This window comes from Hylaeus anthracinus, unplaced genomic scaffold (genome assembly GCF_026225885.1).
Source record: "Hylaeus anthracinus isolate JK02 unplaced genomic scaffold, UHH_iyHylAnth1.0_haploid 0, whole genome shotgun sequence".
Lineage (NCBI taxonomy): Eukaryota > Metazoa > Arthropoda > Insecta > Hymenoptera > Colletidae > Hylaeus > Hylaeus anthracinus.
The window spans coordinates 25,467,597-25,487,434 of record NW_026533254.1 but is presented as its reverse complement, the minus strand read 5'-3'; the positions used below and the strand labels follow the sequence as shown (position 1 = coordinate 25,487,434).

At 39.9% G+C, this 19,838-nt stretch overlaps 1 protein-coding gene across 9 annotated transcripts in view; it reads right to left on the bottom strand.

The window, feature by feature from the left end:
- Positions 1 to 8,107: 8,107 nt before the first annotated feature.
- LOC128888115 (myocyte-specific enhancer factor 2) overlaps positions 8,108 to 19,838 on the bottom strand; it is a 96,043-nt gene continuing 84,312 nt past the window's right edge. For 6 of the 9 annotated variants that reach the window (XM_054144784.1, XM_054144763.1, XM_054144769.1 and 3 more), the window contains 6 exons: positions 18,364 to 18,567; positions 15,493 to 15,651; positions 13,168 to 13,303; positions 12,768 to 13,021; positions 10,557 to 10,741; positions 8,108 to 10,068 (listed from right to left, as the gene is read on the bottom strand). In XM_054144784.1, the coding sequence (XP_054000759.1) occupies positions 9,621 to 10,068; positions 10,557 to 10,741; positions 12,768 to 13,021; positions 13,168 to 13,303; positions 15,493 to 15,651; positions 18,364 to 18,567 (1,386 nt within the window). In that variant the 3' untranslated portion in view covers positions 8,108 to 9,620. The remainder of the gene's footprint in view (positions 10,069 to 10,556; positions 10,742 to 12,767; positions 13,022 to 13,167; positions 13,304 to 15,492; positions 15,652 to 18,363; positions 18,568 to 19,838) is intronic. The other 3 variants (XM_054144810.1, XM_054144793.1, XM_054144801.1) reach the window with 3 other exon arrangements.

Sequence of the window (19,838 nt, the reverse complement as noted above, 5' to 3'; positions counted from 1 at the left end):
ATAGGCGATAAACGGTATGCTCGTCACGATCATTAATAATAATAATAATAATATTAATAATAATAATAATAATATTAATATTAATAATAATAATAATAATAATAAAAATCATAATCGATAGTAGCAGTAGCAATAGCGATAATAATAGTGGTGGGTGATAGCAATAGTAGTAGTAACAGTAATGATCGCGATGACGATGACGATGAAGATGACCATGATATCACGATGATTATAGTGTACTGACAATAATATAATATTTAACAACGATCAGATATGTCGAGCACCAAAGAGATACGTACAACGAAGTCCACGGAAAAGCTGTCTCGAAATATACGACGGGAAACGATCCCAAGTGTTCCGCGCATCCGTCACGCGCACACGCGACACTTGGATCCGTTGTCCCGGTTTTTAAGCGGTCTTTTCGCGACAGCTCAACGGGACGCGACGTACGCATCAACGAAACGCGTAAGAATCGGGCAACTGCGAATACTTCTTTCCCGTTTCCTTGGAATCGTACTTTTCCTAAAAATAAATACAGCACTTTCCGAAAGAAATAATTCTATGGTTCCTGATCTTAAAACACACAGCGAAACCTTCGGATCAGAGATGCCTTTAGGATTTTTGAATTCGTCGAGCAATCATTCTAGCGCGACTTTCTTTTCGATTTTTCACTCGTAACAAAAGAAGAGATTCGCCGGTGCTCGATTTTACGCGACGAATTGTCGGTCGCTGTATCGCGAATTTTTAGCATAAAATCGACAATTCAGCGACCACGCTATATAGTTAGCCATTAAACGTTGTATCGTCGTTTGCGTGGCATCGAGTGCCCATCGACGAAGGAACAGAAGACGAGAGATACGGGGACTGTACAGACTATAACTGATCAATTAAGGGTACTCGGTCGCGTCACAGGGCTGAAGACTATTCGAATTCGTCGGATACGTTAGAGCTCTTTCACACGACGATACGCGTATGCGACACGTATCTGCCGGCAAGACACTTATGCGATACTCTATCCAACTAATTTCTAAGCTCGGTGTTGATCATACGTTTTCCAGTTGAACGTATCTTCTCGTTCGAGAAACACGCGTTCTTAGTTAGCGAAAACCTTTCTGAGATAATGGACGTGATCGAAGCTTTATCCATTTGGTTTCTACATAAAAAAGCTACTAAGAGGAGAAAAGTTAAGAGAAAATATTGGGTGCGTCCTATTAATAATATAAGAGAAGAAACGGGAGCTTTTCATATTTTATTCGAACAACTTTGTAACGATCCATGTAAATTCTTCGATCGTTATGTCTGATATTTTTCGGTAATTATACAGGGTGTCCCAAAAGTCGGGGAGGAGCCGGAAATGGGGGGTAGCTGAGACGATTCCGAACAACAATTTCCTTTGCAAAAATGTCGGATGAGGCTTCGTTCAGGAGATATTAAGAGAAAACACCGACCAATCAGAGCGCGCGTAGACCGTTGGAGCGGCAGCGGTAGCGAAGGCTACGCGCTGGCGGCCGCGCTTGGACGCGAACAAGTGACTCGACGCGCACCGAAGGACATTGCCGCCAGCGCGTAGCCTTCGCTACCGCGGCCGCTCCAACGGTCTACGCGCGCTCTGATTGGTCGGGGTTTTCGCTTAATATCTCCTTAACGAAGCCCCATCCGACATTTTTGCAAAGGAAATTGTTGTTCAGAATCGTCTCAGCTACCCCCCATTTCCGGCTCCTCCCCGACTTTTGGGACACCCTGTAGAGAACAGGTACATCCTCACCGATTTCGATGATTTTTAAATATGTTGTAGAAATCAACATTTTGAACAACTTTTTCCTATACATGTAACCGTCGCTCGGCCTTAGTTTCCGAGATATTTGAAAAATACCATTGCTGCTACAACAATGAATATTGCGTGTAACTACGCGTCCGTGACAGCGTGTGCGTAAGCGTTCAGTCGTCGATTGTTTAGGCTCGGAATACACGTACGCGACTGTGAGTCTGTATGCGTTATCTATCACTCGCTGGTCGGCTCGTGTTTCAATCTGTTCCGAATTCATTTATACACATAAAGTAGCGCACGATCTGTATTCGTACAGTAAAAAAATGGGGTTCCGGGGGCCCGCTCCCGGTCGGGGGTTTGGTGACGAAGTCCCCAATAACGAGTACTGCAGCGCACCACTCAGGTGTGTACACGGTTAGCCTGAGGGGTGTTTATGCTTTTCATATATGCTTTTCAATTTTTGTAAAAGGATTTTGCGCGAAAATTATACGCATCGAAATTACGGGAACTCGCAGACGCGTACGTGTATATTCCGAGCCTGAACAATCGACGACTGAACGCTTACACGCACGCTGCCACAGACGCGTAGCTATACGCAATATTCATTGTAGTAGTAGCAATGATATTTTTCAAATATCTCGGAAACCAAAGCCGAGCGACGGTTATATGTATAGGAAAAAGTTGTTCGCAATGTTGATTTCTACAACATATTGAAAAATCATCGAAATCGGTGAGGATGTACCTGTTCTCTATAATTATCCATTTTTCTTACGAGGAAGATGAACGAATTGGACGATACGCAGTATCGTCGTGTGAAAGTGATCTTTCTACGGGTATTCGAATACCGCGAATAAACTTCGAATACATGTACGCGTTCGTCGGTATTGAAGTATCGCGTTTCGAGGCGTGTGTCTCCTTACGGTAAACGTATAAACGTATGTCTACTTTTATCGAAATATCGTACATGTCGCGCGTAAACGAATACGAAACGAAGCCGACGGGATAACGATGAACTTAGAAAAACGAAAGAAACAAGCTTGGTTTACATTCCACAGTACGCTACGAGTATTACAGATACCGGATTAGTGTGCACAAAAGTATCCAAGTATTCGAATGGCTATCGAGAGTCGTCGGACACTCGAGTACAGAAAACGTTCGACGAATAGTCGGCGGGCCCTGTCCGCGAGCCGTGATAAACAACGTAGGCACGAATCGGCGAGAGAGACTCGTTCGAGGGAAGCGGAAAGACAACGAGAAGAAGAACAGAGCGAAGAGAAGAGAGAATGCCGGTTAGGGGGTGGCGGGTGGGGGTGGGGGTGGGTGGAGGAGAGAAAGTAATGAGAGAATAAAACAATGCGAAGAAATAAAAGATAACGTTAATGTAAAAAGTCGGTTCGTCTCTCTTAATTGGTGATTTTTCACGATGGCACTATACAAATACGAAATTACTTTCCTTTCTGTCTCGCAATGTGTTGTTGTTGTTGTTGTTGTTGTTGATGCTTTTTTTTGTTCTTTTTTTTTTTGTTTCTTTTTGTTTCTTTTCTTGTATCGTCTACTCGAACGCACAACTATATAATATGCCGTAGTACTTTTAATATCTAGCACGTTACGCGGTTAAAGTTTCTCATCGGTATACATACAGTGGTCCATTTAGAACTTTTTTTTTTTTTTTTTTTTTTTTTTACTTTTTTTTTCGCTTTTATTTTTTTCGCCCGCTAGAGATGCTGTTTTTTTGTGGTGGCGTCGTTATCGGGGGCCGCTTTCTTTAACAGTACAACGTAAACGTTTCATATATATTTATATATCGTACAAATAACAGTATCGCTACGCAATAATGTTCTTTTCTTTTCTCGTTTGAACTTTATTTAAAAAGTATGTTGATAACCATTCGCCTGGTCCCGCATTTTGAAACTGCTTCGTCGCGAGAGAACATACAAATAGCGGTTTTTAATTTTTCGGGGGGGGAGGGGGGAGGGGGAGGGGGGCTGGATACGCGAACTTCATCGATAAGGGAGACATATATATGTATATATAAGAATATATATATAAGATATATATATATATATACACATTTCGTAACCTTCTCTCTCTCTCTCTCTCTCTCTCTCTCTCTCTCTCTCTCTCTCTCTCGTTCTCTCTTTCTTTCTCTCTCTCTCTCTCTCTCTCTCTCTCTCTCTCTCTCTCTCTCTCGTTCTCTCTTTCTCTCTCTCTCTCTCTCTCTCTCTCTCTCTCTCTCTCTCTCTCGTTCTCTCTTTCTTTCTTTCTCTCTCTCTCTCTCTCTCTCTCTCTCTTTCTCTCTCTCTACCCTTTGCCCGTTCGTTTTTTTCTTCTTCTCCGTTTATGTTCATTCGCGTTCCCCCCCCTCTCTATTTACAAGAAAGACAAAACGCTACCCGTTTCAACGTGGTCGTCGATCGGCCAATTTCAAAATGCACGGACAATGGTTAACAATAAAATGGCAATATGTTGAATTAGTTTTAAAAATTGGTGATGCTACGTGGCTTTACAGATATGTTCAGTATTTAAACCTTACGTTTACATATACATACATATATGTATATAGACGTGTATATGTACATACAGAATAATTTGTTTCTTTTATTTTACTTTGCGGTGACAACAGTTGTGGCTAGTACACTTAACTCTGTAGATTCCATTTTTTTTTTTCACTTTTTTCTTTCTTTTAGACTCGTTTCGCTACACCCTTATAGTGATCTGATACTTGTGCCGTGCATTTACGTTTCGATTTACTATGTATATATATATATATACATGTATACATATACATATATACATATACGTATATATATACACGTACGTATATATGTATATATATATATATATATAGATCGGTATATTCAATCGAGTCAATAACGTCAAACTCGAGATACTCGATACGACTTTTCTTCCTTCTATGGTATCAAAGGGTTAAATTTCGATGAAGAATGAGAGAAGTTTGTGAAATCGAGTGTTCCAAACTTCAGAGGTACATTTGTTATACATTTTAGTCGATTTAACACGTTTCTTTTAGAAACTGGTCGCATCCGAACGATTGATAAACGTAGAGACCGTTTAAAACTATTGATTCCCAAGAGATTTCAATTTCTTTCAATTTCAAGGCACGAAAGGTCAGTGAGTCAACTAGATAACTAAACATCCGCGATCGTTCCGATCTAACCATGGCTGATCATTCAAATCTATTGGTTAGGTCGTAAAATGGACCAAGAAGAAAACTGTACATAATCGCATTATCGATTCGTTAACGCATCATCTAACGGTGGTATCGAAGAGGTAGACGAGAACGAAGGAAGAAGAGTCGAAGCGAGCGTCCGTTCAAATTCACACAAGTCCGATAAAAACGTCCGATTGACGGTCTTATCCAACAACTTTGCTCCCGTACAAAAGCTCTACCTGTTATCTACGTAATTGTTTCTTCCCCCTACTCCCCCCCCCTCCCCTCCCCGCGGTATTTACGCATACGACAACATTTCTAATGATGGTCCATTTCATTCACAGCGTTCCAACAACTTCAATAGTCTCTGAGTTTTAACTACGATAATCGCCCGTCGCTTTATGCATCGAATATTTTCGTTAAAAGTCTTGGGAGGCACAACCGTACGGTCAATTATGACGAAACGAACGCTAAAAACAATTTACTTCGTTCGACTTCTTCTGTACACATGTTCTTTGAAACTTAAAGAGTAACCCTAAACATCCACCCCATCAATAAATAGGTAAATAACCTCTAATTAACGTTATAAGACCAGCAACATTTTTATTACTAACACCGGGTAACGTAGATTCGGCGTTGCAAGAACGAGACTTCGAAGGGCTCGTTTATGGCTCGTTTTTACAACGACGAAATTATTTCACAAGAATTCTGCAAGCTCGAAGAAGCAAGAATATTTCCAATCGTTTTTGTCTTTGGGAGATATGTTCGTCAAGTATATCTTTCGTCTTTTGTTTCCTTTCTTCTCAACATTGAACTCGGTTGTGCCGAACAAGATTACACATCAAATTTGCTCTCACGTGTGTGTAACTTATGGATACTTCATATTAAAAATATACATTAAAATGTACGTACAATGGTATCGTTAACGTACACCATTTAACAAGTTCCCTACCTTTAGAGGTATCGCTACGTATATTTTATTTTTATCTTGTGTCTTACAGTAAAATAGATCGGTAAGCAAATGTAATCCTTGCCTATTCGCTTCGTGAGACTGAGGGCCGGTGGATCGTGTCAACAAACTTCTCTCGATACGGTTTCACGTATCGCGTGCTTCACGACGATGTACAAATAAATACGCAACTGACGTCGAATTTCGGATATTGTGCAACATCGACTATGGAGACAATGAATGTTCACGTTGGGTCGTAAGCTTGAAGCTACTCTTTCTTACGCCAGCAGTTACAACGATCGAAGCTAACCGAGCAAAACGGGCCAATATTTTCTTATTTTTGCGAAAAATATAACGTTCCACTTGTGCAAGAAATCTTGCGTAGAACCCATCCGATTTCCGTAAAGTAATTAGGTGTTCGTTCGTAGTGGTCTCAAACTTACGACTGGCAGTGTGTTTGATGTATACTCGAGATTAATTGTGCCATAACGCTTCGAATACATTTTCATACCTCGAATCGAGTATCGAGTTTCTCTATTTCTATATATTCTATTTTCCGTTTTTTTTTGTGCAAACAGCCTGTCGTTATACAAAACGATGAAGCACGTAATAGTGATCCTGTAACTACGCCGAGAAAATGGTTGTACAATATTAGGTAATTAATAATGTAATTAAGAATAATTATATTATTCAACGATCCACCTGTCGCCGCTAAGAAGTATCTGGAACCGATGCAAAGTATCGCAGATTATCTTTAGAGAATTGAATTCAGCCATGTACACTTACGTTCAGAGAGGCATATATAATATGTATCGATACATATATTATATATCAGTTCAAATACAATAAAATTTTGTGTCAATAGGAAAATGTTTAATAACTAGTGGAGACATACACGTATGTATACATATACATGTGTGTGTGTATATATATATATACATATAGTGTTTTAATACATTAAATCTTACTTTTTTTCGTTATGAAAAATAACAATTTCTTTATACTTTTTTTTTTCTTCCTCTTTGATAAAAAAGTGTGTTGGCTAAGAGATTGCACTTTGTGATCATCTTAAAAATTTGTGATTAATTATTAGTGACTATACATTATATCTTATGTTTCGCACACCGATTGTTCGTACAGTCATCAGATACGTTCCTAATATACGTTAGTAAAGAACAAGTTAATATCGAAGATTATACGAGTCTTCTTTCTTTTGTTTAACGTACGTATATATATATATATATAATCTTCGGTTACAATATAATAAAGACTGACTTCCCAGGTTGTCGGTTCGTCGAGAGAACGCTGTAAAACAAAGTCTACGATTCCCCTAATGGTAATGTAGGTACGATAAACTTTATATCTCCCACCCCTCCCCGTTAATCCCATGTCTCGTGTTCCTGTTTCATACATTTCCCTTTCGACTATGCACCCCATTTTTGTTTCTTCTCTCTCTTACACGAATCTCATCGACGCGTCGTCTTGTGCGGACAACGTGGGCAAGTCACCCGAAAGGAGGGCCACAAATGGTGCCAGGCACTATTTATTCATATACCGTTTGTGTATTCCATTAATTACGTTAATTACAAGTAATGTACCAAATACGACTCTTGAGAGCAGCTCAGACCAGGACACATCCTGAGATTGAGTAAAGCATAGGCTGAGACCATTCCGAAGCAGTTTTAACCAGGAAGAAGACAACTCGGTATTTTACAATTGCAACCCTTGTCTCGCCAAAGTGTTCTACGGATTTCCGCTATGCGCTGTTAAGAGATCAAGTTGGGTTTTTCCTTTTTTCTTTTTTAATCGTTAATATAGATTCAAACGAATCGTTTAACCCCCGTGTCGCGTGAATTTTGTTTTGTCTATCCGAAACTTAAATCCAATTCTTGGTTGTTTGTATAACTCACGAATTAACACGTTCGAGTCGAACGATTAGGTGATCGAATCTGTAGAGTTAGAGGGTTAAGCGTCACATTTGTCCACCGTGATTGTTCAGAAGATACACACTCGCTAGAACGTGTTCTCGTTGTGCACGATTTTAGGCTTTAAGGGTTGCAAATCTCTTCTCTCGTGTTACGTCTTATTTCTTCTTTCATATCAAATGTGCAAAATATTTGTGGAAAATGTATATAACGTACGTATGTATGTATACATATGCGAGTTTGCGTGTATATACCTATTTTTTTTTTTTTTTTTAATAATCAACACTATATAATATGCATATATCTCGCCTATTACCTCGTAATAATCAATATATTAATTTCCAATCGTGTTCTACAGAATATCGTAATTATTTTGAGTACAGCAGCCGATTTATCATTTATCGTTTCATTAGCGGGCATAGACCGTTAATTAGTTCGCTAAAAAAAAAAATGAAAAAAAAAAAGAAAAGAAAGAGACTCCACTATTATAAAAAAAACAAACCGACGGTTACTCAACGAATCGTTAAAACGAATATAAAATCATCTACAATACGTGTATAATCTTTTATAATAAAAGTTGCAAGATTCCTTATATCTTTTAAAGAAAAGTACGGTTCTTAAGCAAAGGAAAGAAATATTGCAATTTACAAAAAAAAAAGAAAAAAAAAAAGAAAATAATTGTAGGATAAAATTTCTACCACTAATCGAATATCATTATTCTCTGACTAGGCATTCAATTAAAAAGACATTATATGTTCATTGCTTCCGGCATTGCTTTGTAAAACATCAATTAACGGATTATGCCGCGGACTCGTCTATCTACCATAACGCACAAAAAAAAAAAAAAAAAAAAAAAAAACAAGTAACAAAGTACAATTACTGGTAATTCCCTACCGTAAATTATAGACGTTCGCAAGCTCTATCAAGAAATTCGGTTGTCGATGCACTTACCCCGTACGGACCCAGGCACTCTTAAAAATAACGTTCGAAATACCGTCTCAAATAACGCGTGCGATCTTATTTCACCGTGTTATTTATTACACACCTTCAGAGGTTAGGATCGTATAATTTCTATTACTTCCAGACGAATTTGAATGAATAAGAAATCGAGATGTTGTTCGAACAAACGATTTCCTATTTCTTTCTTTCTTTTTTTATTTTTAAATTAAATTTACCCAGGTCCGGTATCTCGAAACGCTCCCGCTCCTGGAGCGATAAAAATTCATTAAACACACGCCTATTCCTTTTCCGTCTATTCCACTCTAAAGGAATAACCCTCGCCGTAGCGACAAGTATCAAAGACACAATGCCATATCACGAAGAAAATGACAATGAATTAATGACATATATACAAACAACTTTGTATTATATACATGAAAATATATATATACATATATATATATGTACGTATTTCATCATATATATATATACATATATAATATCTATATACGTGTAACGCTTCAACATTATGGCACCGTATTTAATCGTCAAACAAACGCATTGTTGTGTGTGTGGGCTTTGAAAATATATATATATAAATTTACATGTCGTTTATATATATATATAAACAAAATTACTGTTTTCATTTTTTTTTTTTCTTTCTTTTTCCCCAAATCCACCGAACCGGAACCGTGACACGATCGTTCCTCGCGCACCAAAAAAACCGTGTCGGGGGATGGGATCGGCCAAAACGTGTCAAACGAGTCTACGACTTCGAGTCCTGGAACTTCACAAGCACTATACGCCGTTGTACGTAGAGAGATTTATGAAATGACCGAGCGTGACCACGTGGCGGTGGTTTCAACATTAAGTCGCCCAGCCCTCAGTGATTCTGGAACGCTTCATCAGCGGTCCGTTCTCATAGTCTGAATTGTTCCCTCCGTTTCCGCCGGAGTGGCTCGTTCTTATGTCCGCCACAGAGCCACTGCCCGGTGACGGTAGATTCGTTGGCGTTATGCTCCCGGAATGAGACGGAGGTGGATTACTGCTAGGTCTGCTCGAGACAAGATTCAACGACTGCGGCCCGGGATGAGGTACGTGGTGCGGTGGCGGACCGCCGGTGCTGGACGACGGTCCAACGTTCAGAGTCGTGTGGTGAAGATTGCTGGCGGTGGTGGGCCCGCTACTGTTCGAACCGCTGCTACCACCGAGCGGATCTCTGGGTGGACTGATCGGTTCGCTTTTTATCTTCACCGGTAAGGGCGACGTGGCTGGCGGTGGTGTACTACTCGACACAGCTAGATGAGGAAGACCACTGAAACACAAAATATCGCGTATTATTACCGCAACCAATTTTCTTACCAATAACCAGCTGTTTGTTAGTAAGCAAGTAATTGTAGTAACTCGGTAATTATTTCATCTCTAGCAATTGAAGCATGAGAGGAAAAAAAAAAAACAAATTAATGAGCGCAAACAAAGATGAACGTAACATTGTACACTCGTGTGATTCACTGGCGTGCAAACGACAGTCAAAACGAGAAAAAAAACTATAGAAACCCTAGTGGACGTTATCGTATGCTTTCAACCTTTGACAAAGGTAAGTCGAGCTATATATATAAACGAATTATGTAAATAATTTTTGCTTCTTTTTTTCGCAAAGACAAAAACGAGTAAGTTCTCGAAGGAAGATATGCGTTAATAATTGAGAAGATCTTTGAATAGTTTGAAGATCTTGGAGAAGAATCATAGACCACCTGGACATATAGTTTTCTTTCGCAACAGTAAGTATGAAATATGATTTACCTGATGCTGGACATGGTGGCTGCTGAATACATTGATAAGTCATCAACGTACCTCTGATGAGACCATGCTAGACTTCCAAGGTCCGAGGAATAATCCGTTGGCCCAAAGCTAGAGTAACCAGCTGGAACTGATGGCGTTTGCAGTGCTACCACCGGCGTATTCAACGAGGATTGTGCATGGCCACTCTGCGTACATGAAAACAACGAAATAAAGTTGTTAGAACAAGACAATCTTCCGGTTATTTAGAAATTATTATTCGGACTGTGATATGCACGTGGAAAAATTTAACAAAGATGTCCTGATACATATACGGGTTAGAACCAGGGGTGGTTAATATTTGTAGAATATATATATTTTATATACTAGTTCAAATAATAGATTCTTCATAATTCAAATAAAATAGTATTTCAAATGGGATATAAAATTTCAGCAAATAAAATATTTTATTTTGATAATCTAACACGTAAAATAAAATATGTTTTATTTTAATAACATAAAGCATAAACTTTAGAATACTTTCCATAGTGCTTAATTTGAAAATAAACTGTGTATGTATGACATACAGATGGAGAACTTTCCATCATTCATTTTATGAAGATCCTTATTAAAGATTCTTAATAGAAGTATTCATTGAAGAACTACATTGAATGTACGTTTATAATGCAGAGGAAAAGTACTTCGTTCGTTTTAGATTACCAAAACAAATATATTTTTTATCCAACTTCGAAAAAGGAGGAGTTACTCAATTCGATATATGTATTTCTTGCACGCTATAATTTAGTAAAATAAAATATTCCGAACTATGGCACAGATATTTTCAGTGTTTTTCAAATAAAATATTATTTGAAATATTAACTTAATAATTTCTTATGACAAATAAAATATTTTATTTAAAAAACTACTTGCACGATCCGAAATAAAATATTTATTTACTATTTACTATTTAAAATACGTATTTTACCCAGCTCTGGTTAGTACGTCATTAAGAGAATCTTCCAATTTGAATATTTTATACAGTGATTAGATATCCGAATATTTACACTATTTAAATAGCGTAGACTAGACGTTAGTTCCGAGCTTCTGGACGACGCGAATGCCGATGAACATGGACCACGACAGAAATGATAATATCGGGTATTCGAAAAAGTTCGTGACGTTTCGCAACCATTTGCAATGATTTCGTCGCATCGTTCTGTGATTGGTCGACCACATGCAAATCCTTGACATACAAATTTTGATAGAGCATTTTGTCCGTAAAAACTACAAAGGGCCTAGCCGATTAAGATGGTCAAAACTGCCCTTAGAGCTTCTTCAATAGCTCTTGTATCATTCGAAAGCTGACCAAGAAAAACCCTCCTGAGTAAAATTTTAACCCTCTTAGCTTGCCCGTGAGGGTAGTTACAGGGTAAAATAGATTTTACGCTTTTCGGCGCATTTTCCGATCTGAAATGCGTTCTAAAATTCTGAAAAAAATCTGACACGTTCCGGATCCTAAGGCGCATTTTTGAGAATTTTTTCAGATTTTTTCGTTGCAAACTGTGGTCGTGAAAAATGATAAAACCTCGAAAAAATCGGAAAAACATTTTCTTCTCAAAAATATGAAGACATGCTATTCTACTGTTCGGTTCCCCGATAGAGTACTATAACAGGCAGTGTGATCAATTTTTAAAAATATTTTTGTTCGGTTGCTTCATTGTCAAAAACAATAAAAACTGAATTTTTTCGACGTGTTCGCTGCGAGTATTTATTGTTTTTGACAATGAAGCAGCCGAGCAAAAAATTTAAAAAAAATTTACGACATCGCCTGTTATAGTACTTTATCGGGGAACCGAACAGTAGAATAGCATGTCTTCATACTTTTGAGAAGAAAATGTTTTTCCGATTTTATCGACATTTTATCATTTTTTCACGACCACAGTTTGCAACGAAAAAATCTGAAAAAATTCACAAAAATGCGCCTTAGGATCCGGAACGTGTCAGACTTTTTTTCAGAATTTTAGAACGCATTTCAGATCGGAAAATGCGCCGAAAAGCGTAAAATCTATTTTACCCTGTAACTACCCTCACGAACAAGCTAAGAGGGTTAAAATTTTACTCTGAGGGCAGTTTTGACCATCTTAATCGGCTAGGCCCTTTGTTCACAAGCCTGCGTAGCATTCTCGCGTTGATCGAATACCCGTTTCATTTGTGAGGCGACGGTGATAGACTCACATCGTAACTAGTGTCTTCGGAAAGAGGTTGCGTAAGAGGTGTTGGAATAACTACTCGAAGATTAGTCCTGTGAGGATGAGGCGGCGGGGGTGGAGGCGGTGGTTGCGGCGAATGCCTAGACTGATTGCTGCCTTTATTCCCACTGCCTCCGACTCCCAGCGCCGGCGAAGGTCCTGGACTAGGTGAACCTCCGAGCGGTGACGCCGATGGAGGGTATCCGTTGCTCATCTCTAACATCCCTCCCGGTGGATACACTGAACAGATAAAACCATAGCTCGTTAATATTGTTCGAAAAAATGAATGAGTCTTACACTGGATCCTCGACTTGGTTTAGGGCGAAAGAGAACGTCTAACCAAGCCAAGGGATTTTTCTAGAAATGTTTATCCGCTTGTATCGTACCTGAGTCTGTTTCAGAAGACGACGGTCGTGGAGAAATGCTGGTGTGTGCCATTTGAGGACTAGATCCAAGTAGAGATTCGCCGTAACTATTCACTGGTACAGATACGGGTAGAGCGTAATTAGATTGTCCCATTGCCTGAAATCGTAGCAAATCAAAGAATACGTCATTAACACCGATTTCATTATAGGATAATTGACGAATATTAACAAGTCAGGAATAAACGTATTCTACTTCCATCAACTGGATTTGTAATGTCTTTCTTTTAGCGATGAGGTGTCTTTTAACTTTGAGGTGTAGTAAGGGAAACTGGCTGTGACTCATAACTGCTCGCTCGTCCAAGGAACAAGGATTCGAGTTTATACGATGGCACGTAGCGAGATGGTACCGGGCAGCAAACGAGTATTGGGTAAATTTGCTTGTTCGCGTTACGATAATAAACGGCGTGAATTAAATCGAGTTCTGTCGGTGACAAATTGCGCGGCCCGATGACGTCTGATGGAGGCCCGTTGAAAGCTAATAAACGTAACCACGAGGACTAACGAATTGCAGCCAAGTCATGTGAAAACTCTGGACCAGAGGTTCCCAAAGTGAAGCGCGCCTAACCATCTGCGAACAATCGGTTTCGCGTGCGCGCGGAGATTCTTGTAGCCGCAATATTTTTGGCCGACTTTTACAAGTTTAACAGAACGTGTAATCGGATATCGCTATCGGAGCAGTAGTATTCGAAATACTATTCGATTATTAATATTTTAGCGCTGCCATTCGAAACCGTTGTTCCAATATTATTGTTTGAGCGTCGTTACTCGTGCGTTAGTAAACCAGCGCTAATGCTCGGGAATCATTGGCAACATTCGAGCACCCATAAAATATTCAAATAGTCCCAGGCCTAATATAATATGTAAACCTCGTGCCGCTCTCGACCTTGTTTCCAAGATGCATTTCGTTTCGAGTAATCCTCGTTTCAGGCTGGCCAACTGTTTCCTATCTCCCAGCGATATCGACAGTTTGTAAACGCTTTCATAATGCTCGATGAATCATATCCAATCCGTTCTCTTATCGAGGACCGCGCGGAGACGTTCGAACGTCGCTTCCAGCGCGAGGAAACGATCTCTCGCGTTTTCGGAAATGCCAGGTGCAATTAAGGAGTAGAAAAGATAAAGGTTTTTGTTTAAAGTAGGCGGAGAGAAAAGGAAAGTTACAATTCTATCGTTTCGGGACGCGAGTGGGAGTACAGTAGTGTCTCGTTAAGCGCACCAATTTCTCCACGATAAGTGCACCGATTTCTCCACGATAAGTGCACCGATTTCTCCACGATAAGCGCACCGATTTCTCCACGATAAGCGCACCGATTTCTCCACGATAAGTGCACTGATTTCTCCACGATAAGCGCACCGATTTCTCCACGATAAGTGCACAGCCCCTATCATGGGGGGTGGAGTTATTCTTCTTAAAGGGGTCCCGGAGTTCGATCGCTGAGCAGTGTAACATGATCCGGGATCACCCGGTGATACAAATTTAACCCAATGCTGAAACTTTGTTATTATTAACTTTTTTGTTTAAAAGCTTTTACCGTCATATTCCTGGCATTCTTCTGATTAAAATGAGTCCAAACACGACGTAATTCGCAACATGTTTACTTGTAACGACTTATTGTGTATTATACAGGGTGTCTAAAAAATGTTGGAGGTCTTTGAAAGGGGTGGTTCAGGGGAATGATTTGACACAACTTTTTCCTTAAGGAAGCCCCAGCCTCGAAGCCTCGGCCCTTTCAAAAACCTCCAACATTTTTGGGACACCCTGTATATCGTAGAACACTAACTAAAAATAGATGCATGGTAAATATCATCCGAATTACATCGTGTTTGGTCTCATTTTAATCAGGAAAGTGTCAGGAATATGATGGTAAAGGTTTGACAACAAAAAAGTTAATAATAAAAAAGTTTCATCGTTCTCTTCTTTATTCGCTGTCCTTCTTTACGTTTCAAGCTCGTCGGCAAACATCAAAGAACGATGTCCACGGTAGTCGCACAACGTCAGTCCCGAGCTTGTGCGATTAACGAGACATTACGGGAAAAATGAAGAAAATTTCGAAATGGAAATTTCGAACGATTAGCGGAGGACGCTCAATTATTGTTAAAGAGATCTTTTCTTGTAGTCATAGCCATCGTCGTGGTTATAGTCATGAATTTTTGTTACCATACTCATCCTCGTCGTAATAATAATTGTCGTCACGTGATCATTGCTACTGTCACCATCGCGTTAGCGGTAATCGAATAGCAGAACTCGAAGAGTTGAGCGTGGGAAGAGACGATCGCTGTACTCACCCGAGTGCCGTTGTGCTGGTGCCTCTGCATCATCAGCTGGAACTCCTCGTCGATCTTGGTGTATTTGGCTTCCGTACGCGGAGTGAGATTGTATTCGATCGCATCGGGCTCCGGACTTTCTGGAGACATGGCACCCTTATGTTCCTTCTTGTTGAGTGCCTGCAAGTGTCAGCAGACAGGTTCACGTGACCACACCGCCCGAGGGCACTCAACCTTCGCATGCACGTTAATTTAAACGCTAACAGTGGAGACTAGCATTCTAATCCCGCGTTTTCGCTCGTCGTCGACCGGGTCTTGTATACTTAATCATTCGCACGCGAAACGAGCCTAACGCGACAAATAACTATTGCGCTTTTATCTGTACGACGCTCGCGGCGTTCCCCAAACCTTTCCCACCTCGACAATTTCGATACATTCTTAGGGTCTAGTTCGCGATATCGGTGTGTCGATGCAGTAATGTCTCCATAAATACACAAGCACGGGACCGAACTTGTACATTTGTCGTAGAGTTCGTATATTCTCTGATGTTTGCCGACGAGCATTCGAACGTAGAGGAGGAGAGCGAATAAAGAAGAGGACGGGGCGAAAACACCAGGGTATGTCAATGAGACAATATAACGTAACGATGAAACCTTTTTTATTATTAACTTTTTTTGTTGTAAAACTTTCACCATCCTACTCCCGACATTTTTCTGAGTAAAATGAGACCAAACACGATATAATTCGGACGATATTTACCAGGCGTCTGTTTTTAGTTAGTGTTCTAGGATATACAGGGTGTCCCAAAAATGTTGTAACACCTTGAAAGGGTTGGTTCAGGAGGTGATTTGAAACAACTCTTTTCTTAGCGAAAATGTTGTCCGAGGCTTCGTTAAGGAGATATTAACACCCCTTTCAAGGACCTCCAACATTTTTCAGACACCCTGTATAAAACACAGTAAGTCGTTACAAGTAAACATGTTGCGAATTACGTCGTGTTTGGGCTCATTTTAATCAGAAGAATGCCAGGAATATGACGGTAAATGTTTTACAACGAAAAAGTTAATAATAACAAAGTTTCAGCATTGCGTTAAATTGTCTCAACGAGTGATCCTGGATCATGTTACACTGGTTCGGCGATCGAACTCCGGGACCCCTCAAGAGGTTATACCCCCCAATTGGTGGAGGGGATGGTTTCTGTGCATTTATCGTAGACAAAATTGTGCATTTATCGTAGACAAATTTGTGCATTTACGGAGACATCACTGTAATCTTGCTTATTTTAACACTATCTATCTTTACGGCTATCTATTACCTCTACTCGATTCTCTACTCGATTCAATTATCTTCGCTAATAATTCTCGTATCTATAAACATGCGAACAGCTGCCGTAAGTATCTTAATCCCCTCCCCCCATTTCTCTCTGCTCTTGATCCGTTTCGCAGCTCCTCGGACAACATAGTTGTTCCGATAAGCGATCCTCTAATTATTTCGAGCAGCGTGGAAATACGAACCACTTCGGGTTCGATTACAACCGGTCGCGACTCGGTATTCGTGCACGTGCAGGATTAAAGGGACTTCGAACGTCGTCGAGACGTTCGTCCTGCACGCGCAACAGTCGCAGACCTGCATCTACGTTATTTTTTCTTCTCCTTTACTCACCGTGGTATCTTAAAAACATCCAAATCATTTCTGGACCGACTCACGGCGCAAAATGTACGCACTTTATTTACCGGGAGCCTATTCATATTTTATAATCGCAGTATTTAGCTATTCGAATTTATTTACTGTCTCGATGATTATCTACTTAGTGTTTGGAGACAGACTTGGCTTTCGATGTACCCAGCGACAGTATGGAGGAATTATTTTGTCGGCCTAGATTTGCATATACCACCGTAGAAAATTCTTTTTTTTTTAATCGAAGACTGTTTCTAAATAGTTCGGTAGATAAAATGTTAAACACTTCGTTTCTATCGAGGAGTAAAAAGAATATTGAAAACAGGACCTCCTTGTATCGACCCGGATTCTTGAATTTCAAATTAAATTTTGAAGCTAAAACGAACGACGGATTATTAGTTGCGATTAATGGACCTGGAAACGCTGGCCATTAGTCTTTTCTAATGCCCCGTACAAATAACAAACCGCGCGAAAAACGGCCAACGCAGGAAGCGTCTTATACGCGCGTAGATCCGGCGCAGAGGCTAGACGTAATCTCGACGATCGACGACTGAAAAAGTTAACGACCAGTGATGATACGGGACCGCGGGGAGGATCGAGACATTTTTTCACTGTGAATCTCTCATTCAACCGGTACACGATCGACACCTTCCGGCTAACGTCCGTGCTCGTCGAGCATGCGCGAATCGTCCTCGAACACGATCGAACGAACGCGATAGATGAAGCTACGTGAACTTGGCACCCGACTTTTCGAAAATTAATTTTTTTTTTTATAGAAAACGATAGCATTTCGTTAGTACCTTGATTGTACCTCCAATAGTTTCGTTTGTACCTCGACCAATTAATAATTGAAAAAAAATTCAAAAAATGGTCAGCACCCGACATCGAGATTTTCGAAATCGGTTTTTCCCGATTCTTTAGCAATCGTTTGTACCCGCCGGAATCGCTTTTCTTTTCGTTTCTACCTCGATAGTTTAAATTTTTATAGCAATTGTTGGTCCGCGTAAGAGCGAAGTTCGTTCATTTTCAAGATTAAGATAAATTTCAAGAAACTAGGAATTTCTGATTACAAGAAACTAATATTTTCTCGTGATTCGTAGCCAGTACACGCGGGAATTGTTATCCGTTTCGTTCGCGACATCGACGGTTTTTGGGAAGGTATAATTCGGCGGTTTCCACGGAACCTTGACGATTACTGAGGAGAAATCGGCTCACCTCGATGATATTCTTGTTGGTGAGAGACTCGTGGGGTTCGTTGTACTCGGTGTACTTGAGAAGGACCTTGTCCATGTCGGTGCTCGCATACTGGTACAGCTTGTTACTCGAACTGAAGATAATCAGGGCGATCTCGCAGTCGCAGAGCACCGACAGCTCGTACGCTTTCTTCATCACCCCGAATTTCCTTTTGTTGAAGGTCACCTGTGGACCAGCGATACCGTTTCATTTACGTACCAGGGATTTACCTGATTTCGATAGCGACGGGATCGACACGGTGTAACCACGACGACACTTGATGCTCGAGTAAATCGCTCTCTGAATTTGAAATTTAACCCATTGCACTCGAGGCCTTTTTATCTGGTATCCGTATCGTCGGTCACGAAAATATTCGGACACTATAAGAAATAACATTTTTTGATTAAACTGTAAAATTAGATGATATCCCACATTGATATATTGTTGGTAATCCATTTTGTTATATAATATGTCTAAATCGATTCCTCAAATTAGAAAAATAATTTTTTTTAGACACTCCGTTGACATGGATGCCCATTCTTCTTAAATGGAATTCTTCCTAATTTTCAATTCTTCACGAGTCCGTACATATGAGGGTTAATTTCGAAGCAGCCGGTATGTGCGTAACAGAGGGGAACCGCGAGAAATAATAAATTGTCGATATCTCTAGATCGCTATCATAATCGCTACAACGATGCCGTGCTCGAAATGTTTGTCCGTCGTCTTTGATAGCATCGATGCTAACAACATTGTTATTTTTATCGATTTCGAGTATCGAATGTTAACGACTCGCGATAAAGCGATACACCACGGACCACTCCAGTATCGAAGCCACCGCGAATGTACCTACGATGAGAATATTCATAGCAAAGTATAGTTTTAATCGAAAACGAGTTGCAAACCCGATCGTTTCGTCGAGTAAATCGACCTCTGAATTTGAAATTTAACCCTTTGCACTCGAGACTCGCTACGTTTCCTTTTTAGATTTCACTTCTTTGGAACTCCAAGTGTCGATAAAATGATTGTCGTTGAGGCAAAGGGAAATCTCAAATTAGAGATCTCATTTTCAAAGTCGATCCAAGTTTAGCATTCGTGACAATAGAATCCTGAGAAATACTGTCTGAATAGGCTTGGGGTGGTTTTCAGTGGGACCGGCAATATTTAACACCGTTCATGTACATATTGTCTGAGTAGGTTTGGTGTAGTTTTTGGTAGAGTCTGCAATGTTGAATGTTATTAATGTATATACTGTCTGAGTATGTTTAATGTAGTTTTTGGTAGAGTTTTTGGTAGTAATGTTGAATATCGTTAATGTACATACTGTCTGAGTATGTTTGGTGTAGTTTTTGGTAGAGTCTGAAAAGTTGAATATCATTAATGTATATACTGTCTGAGTAGGTTTGGTGTAGCTTTTGGTGGCGACTACAATGTTGAATATCGTTAATGTACATACTGTC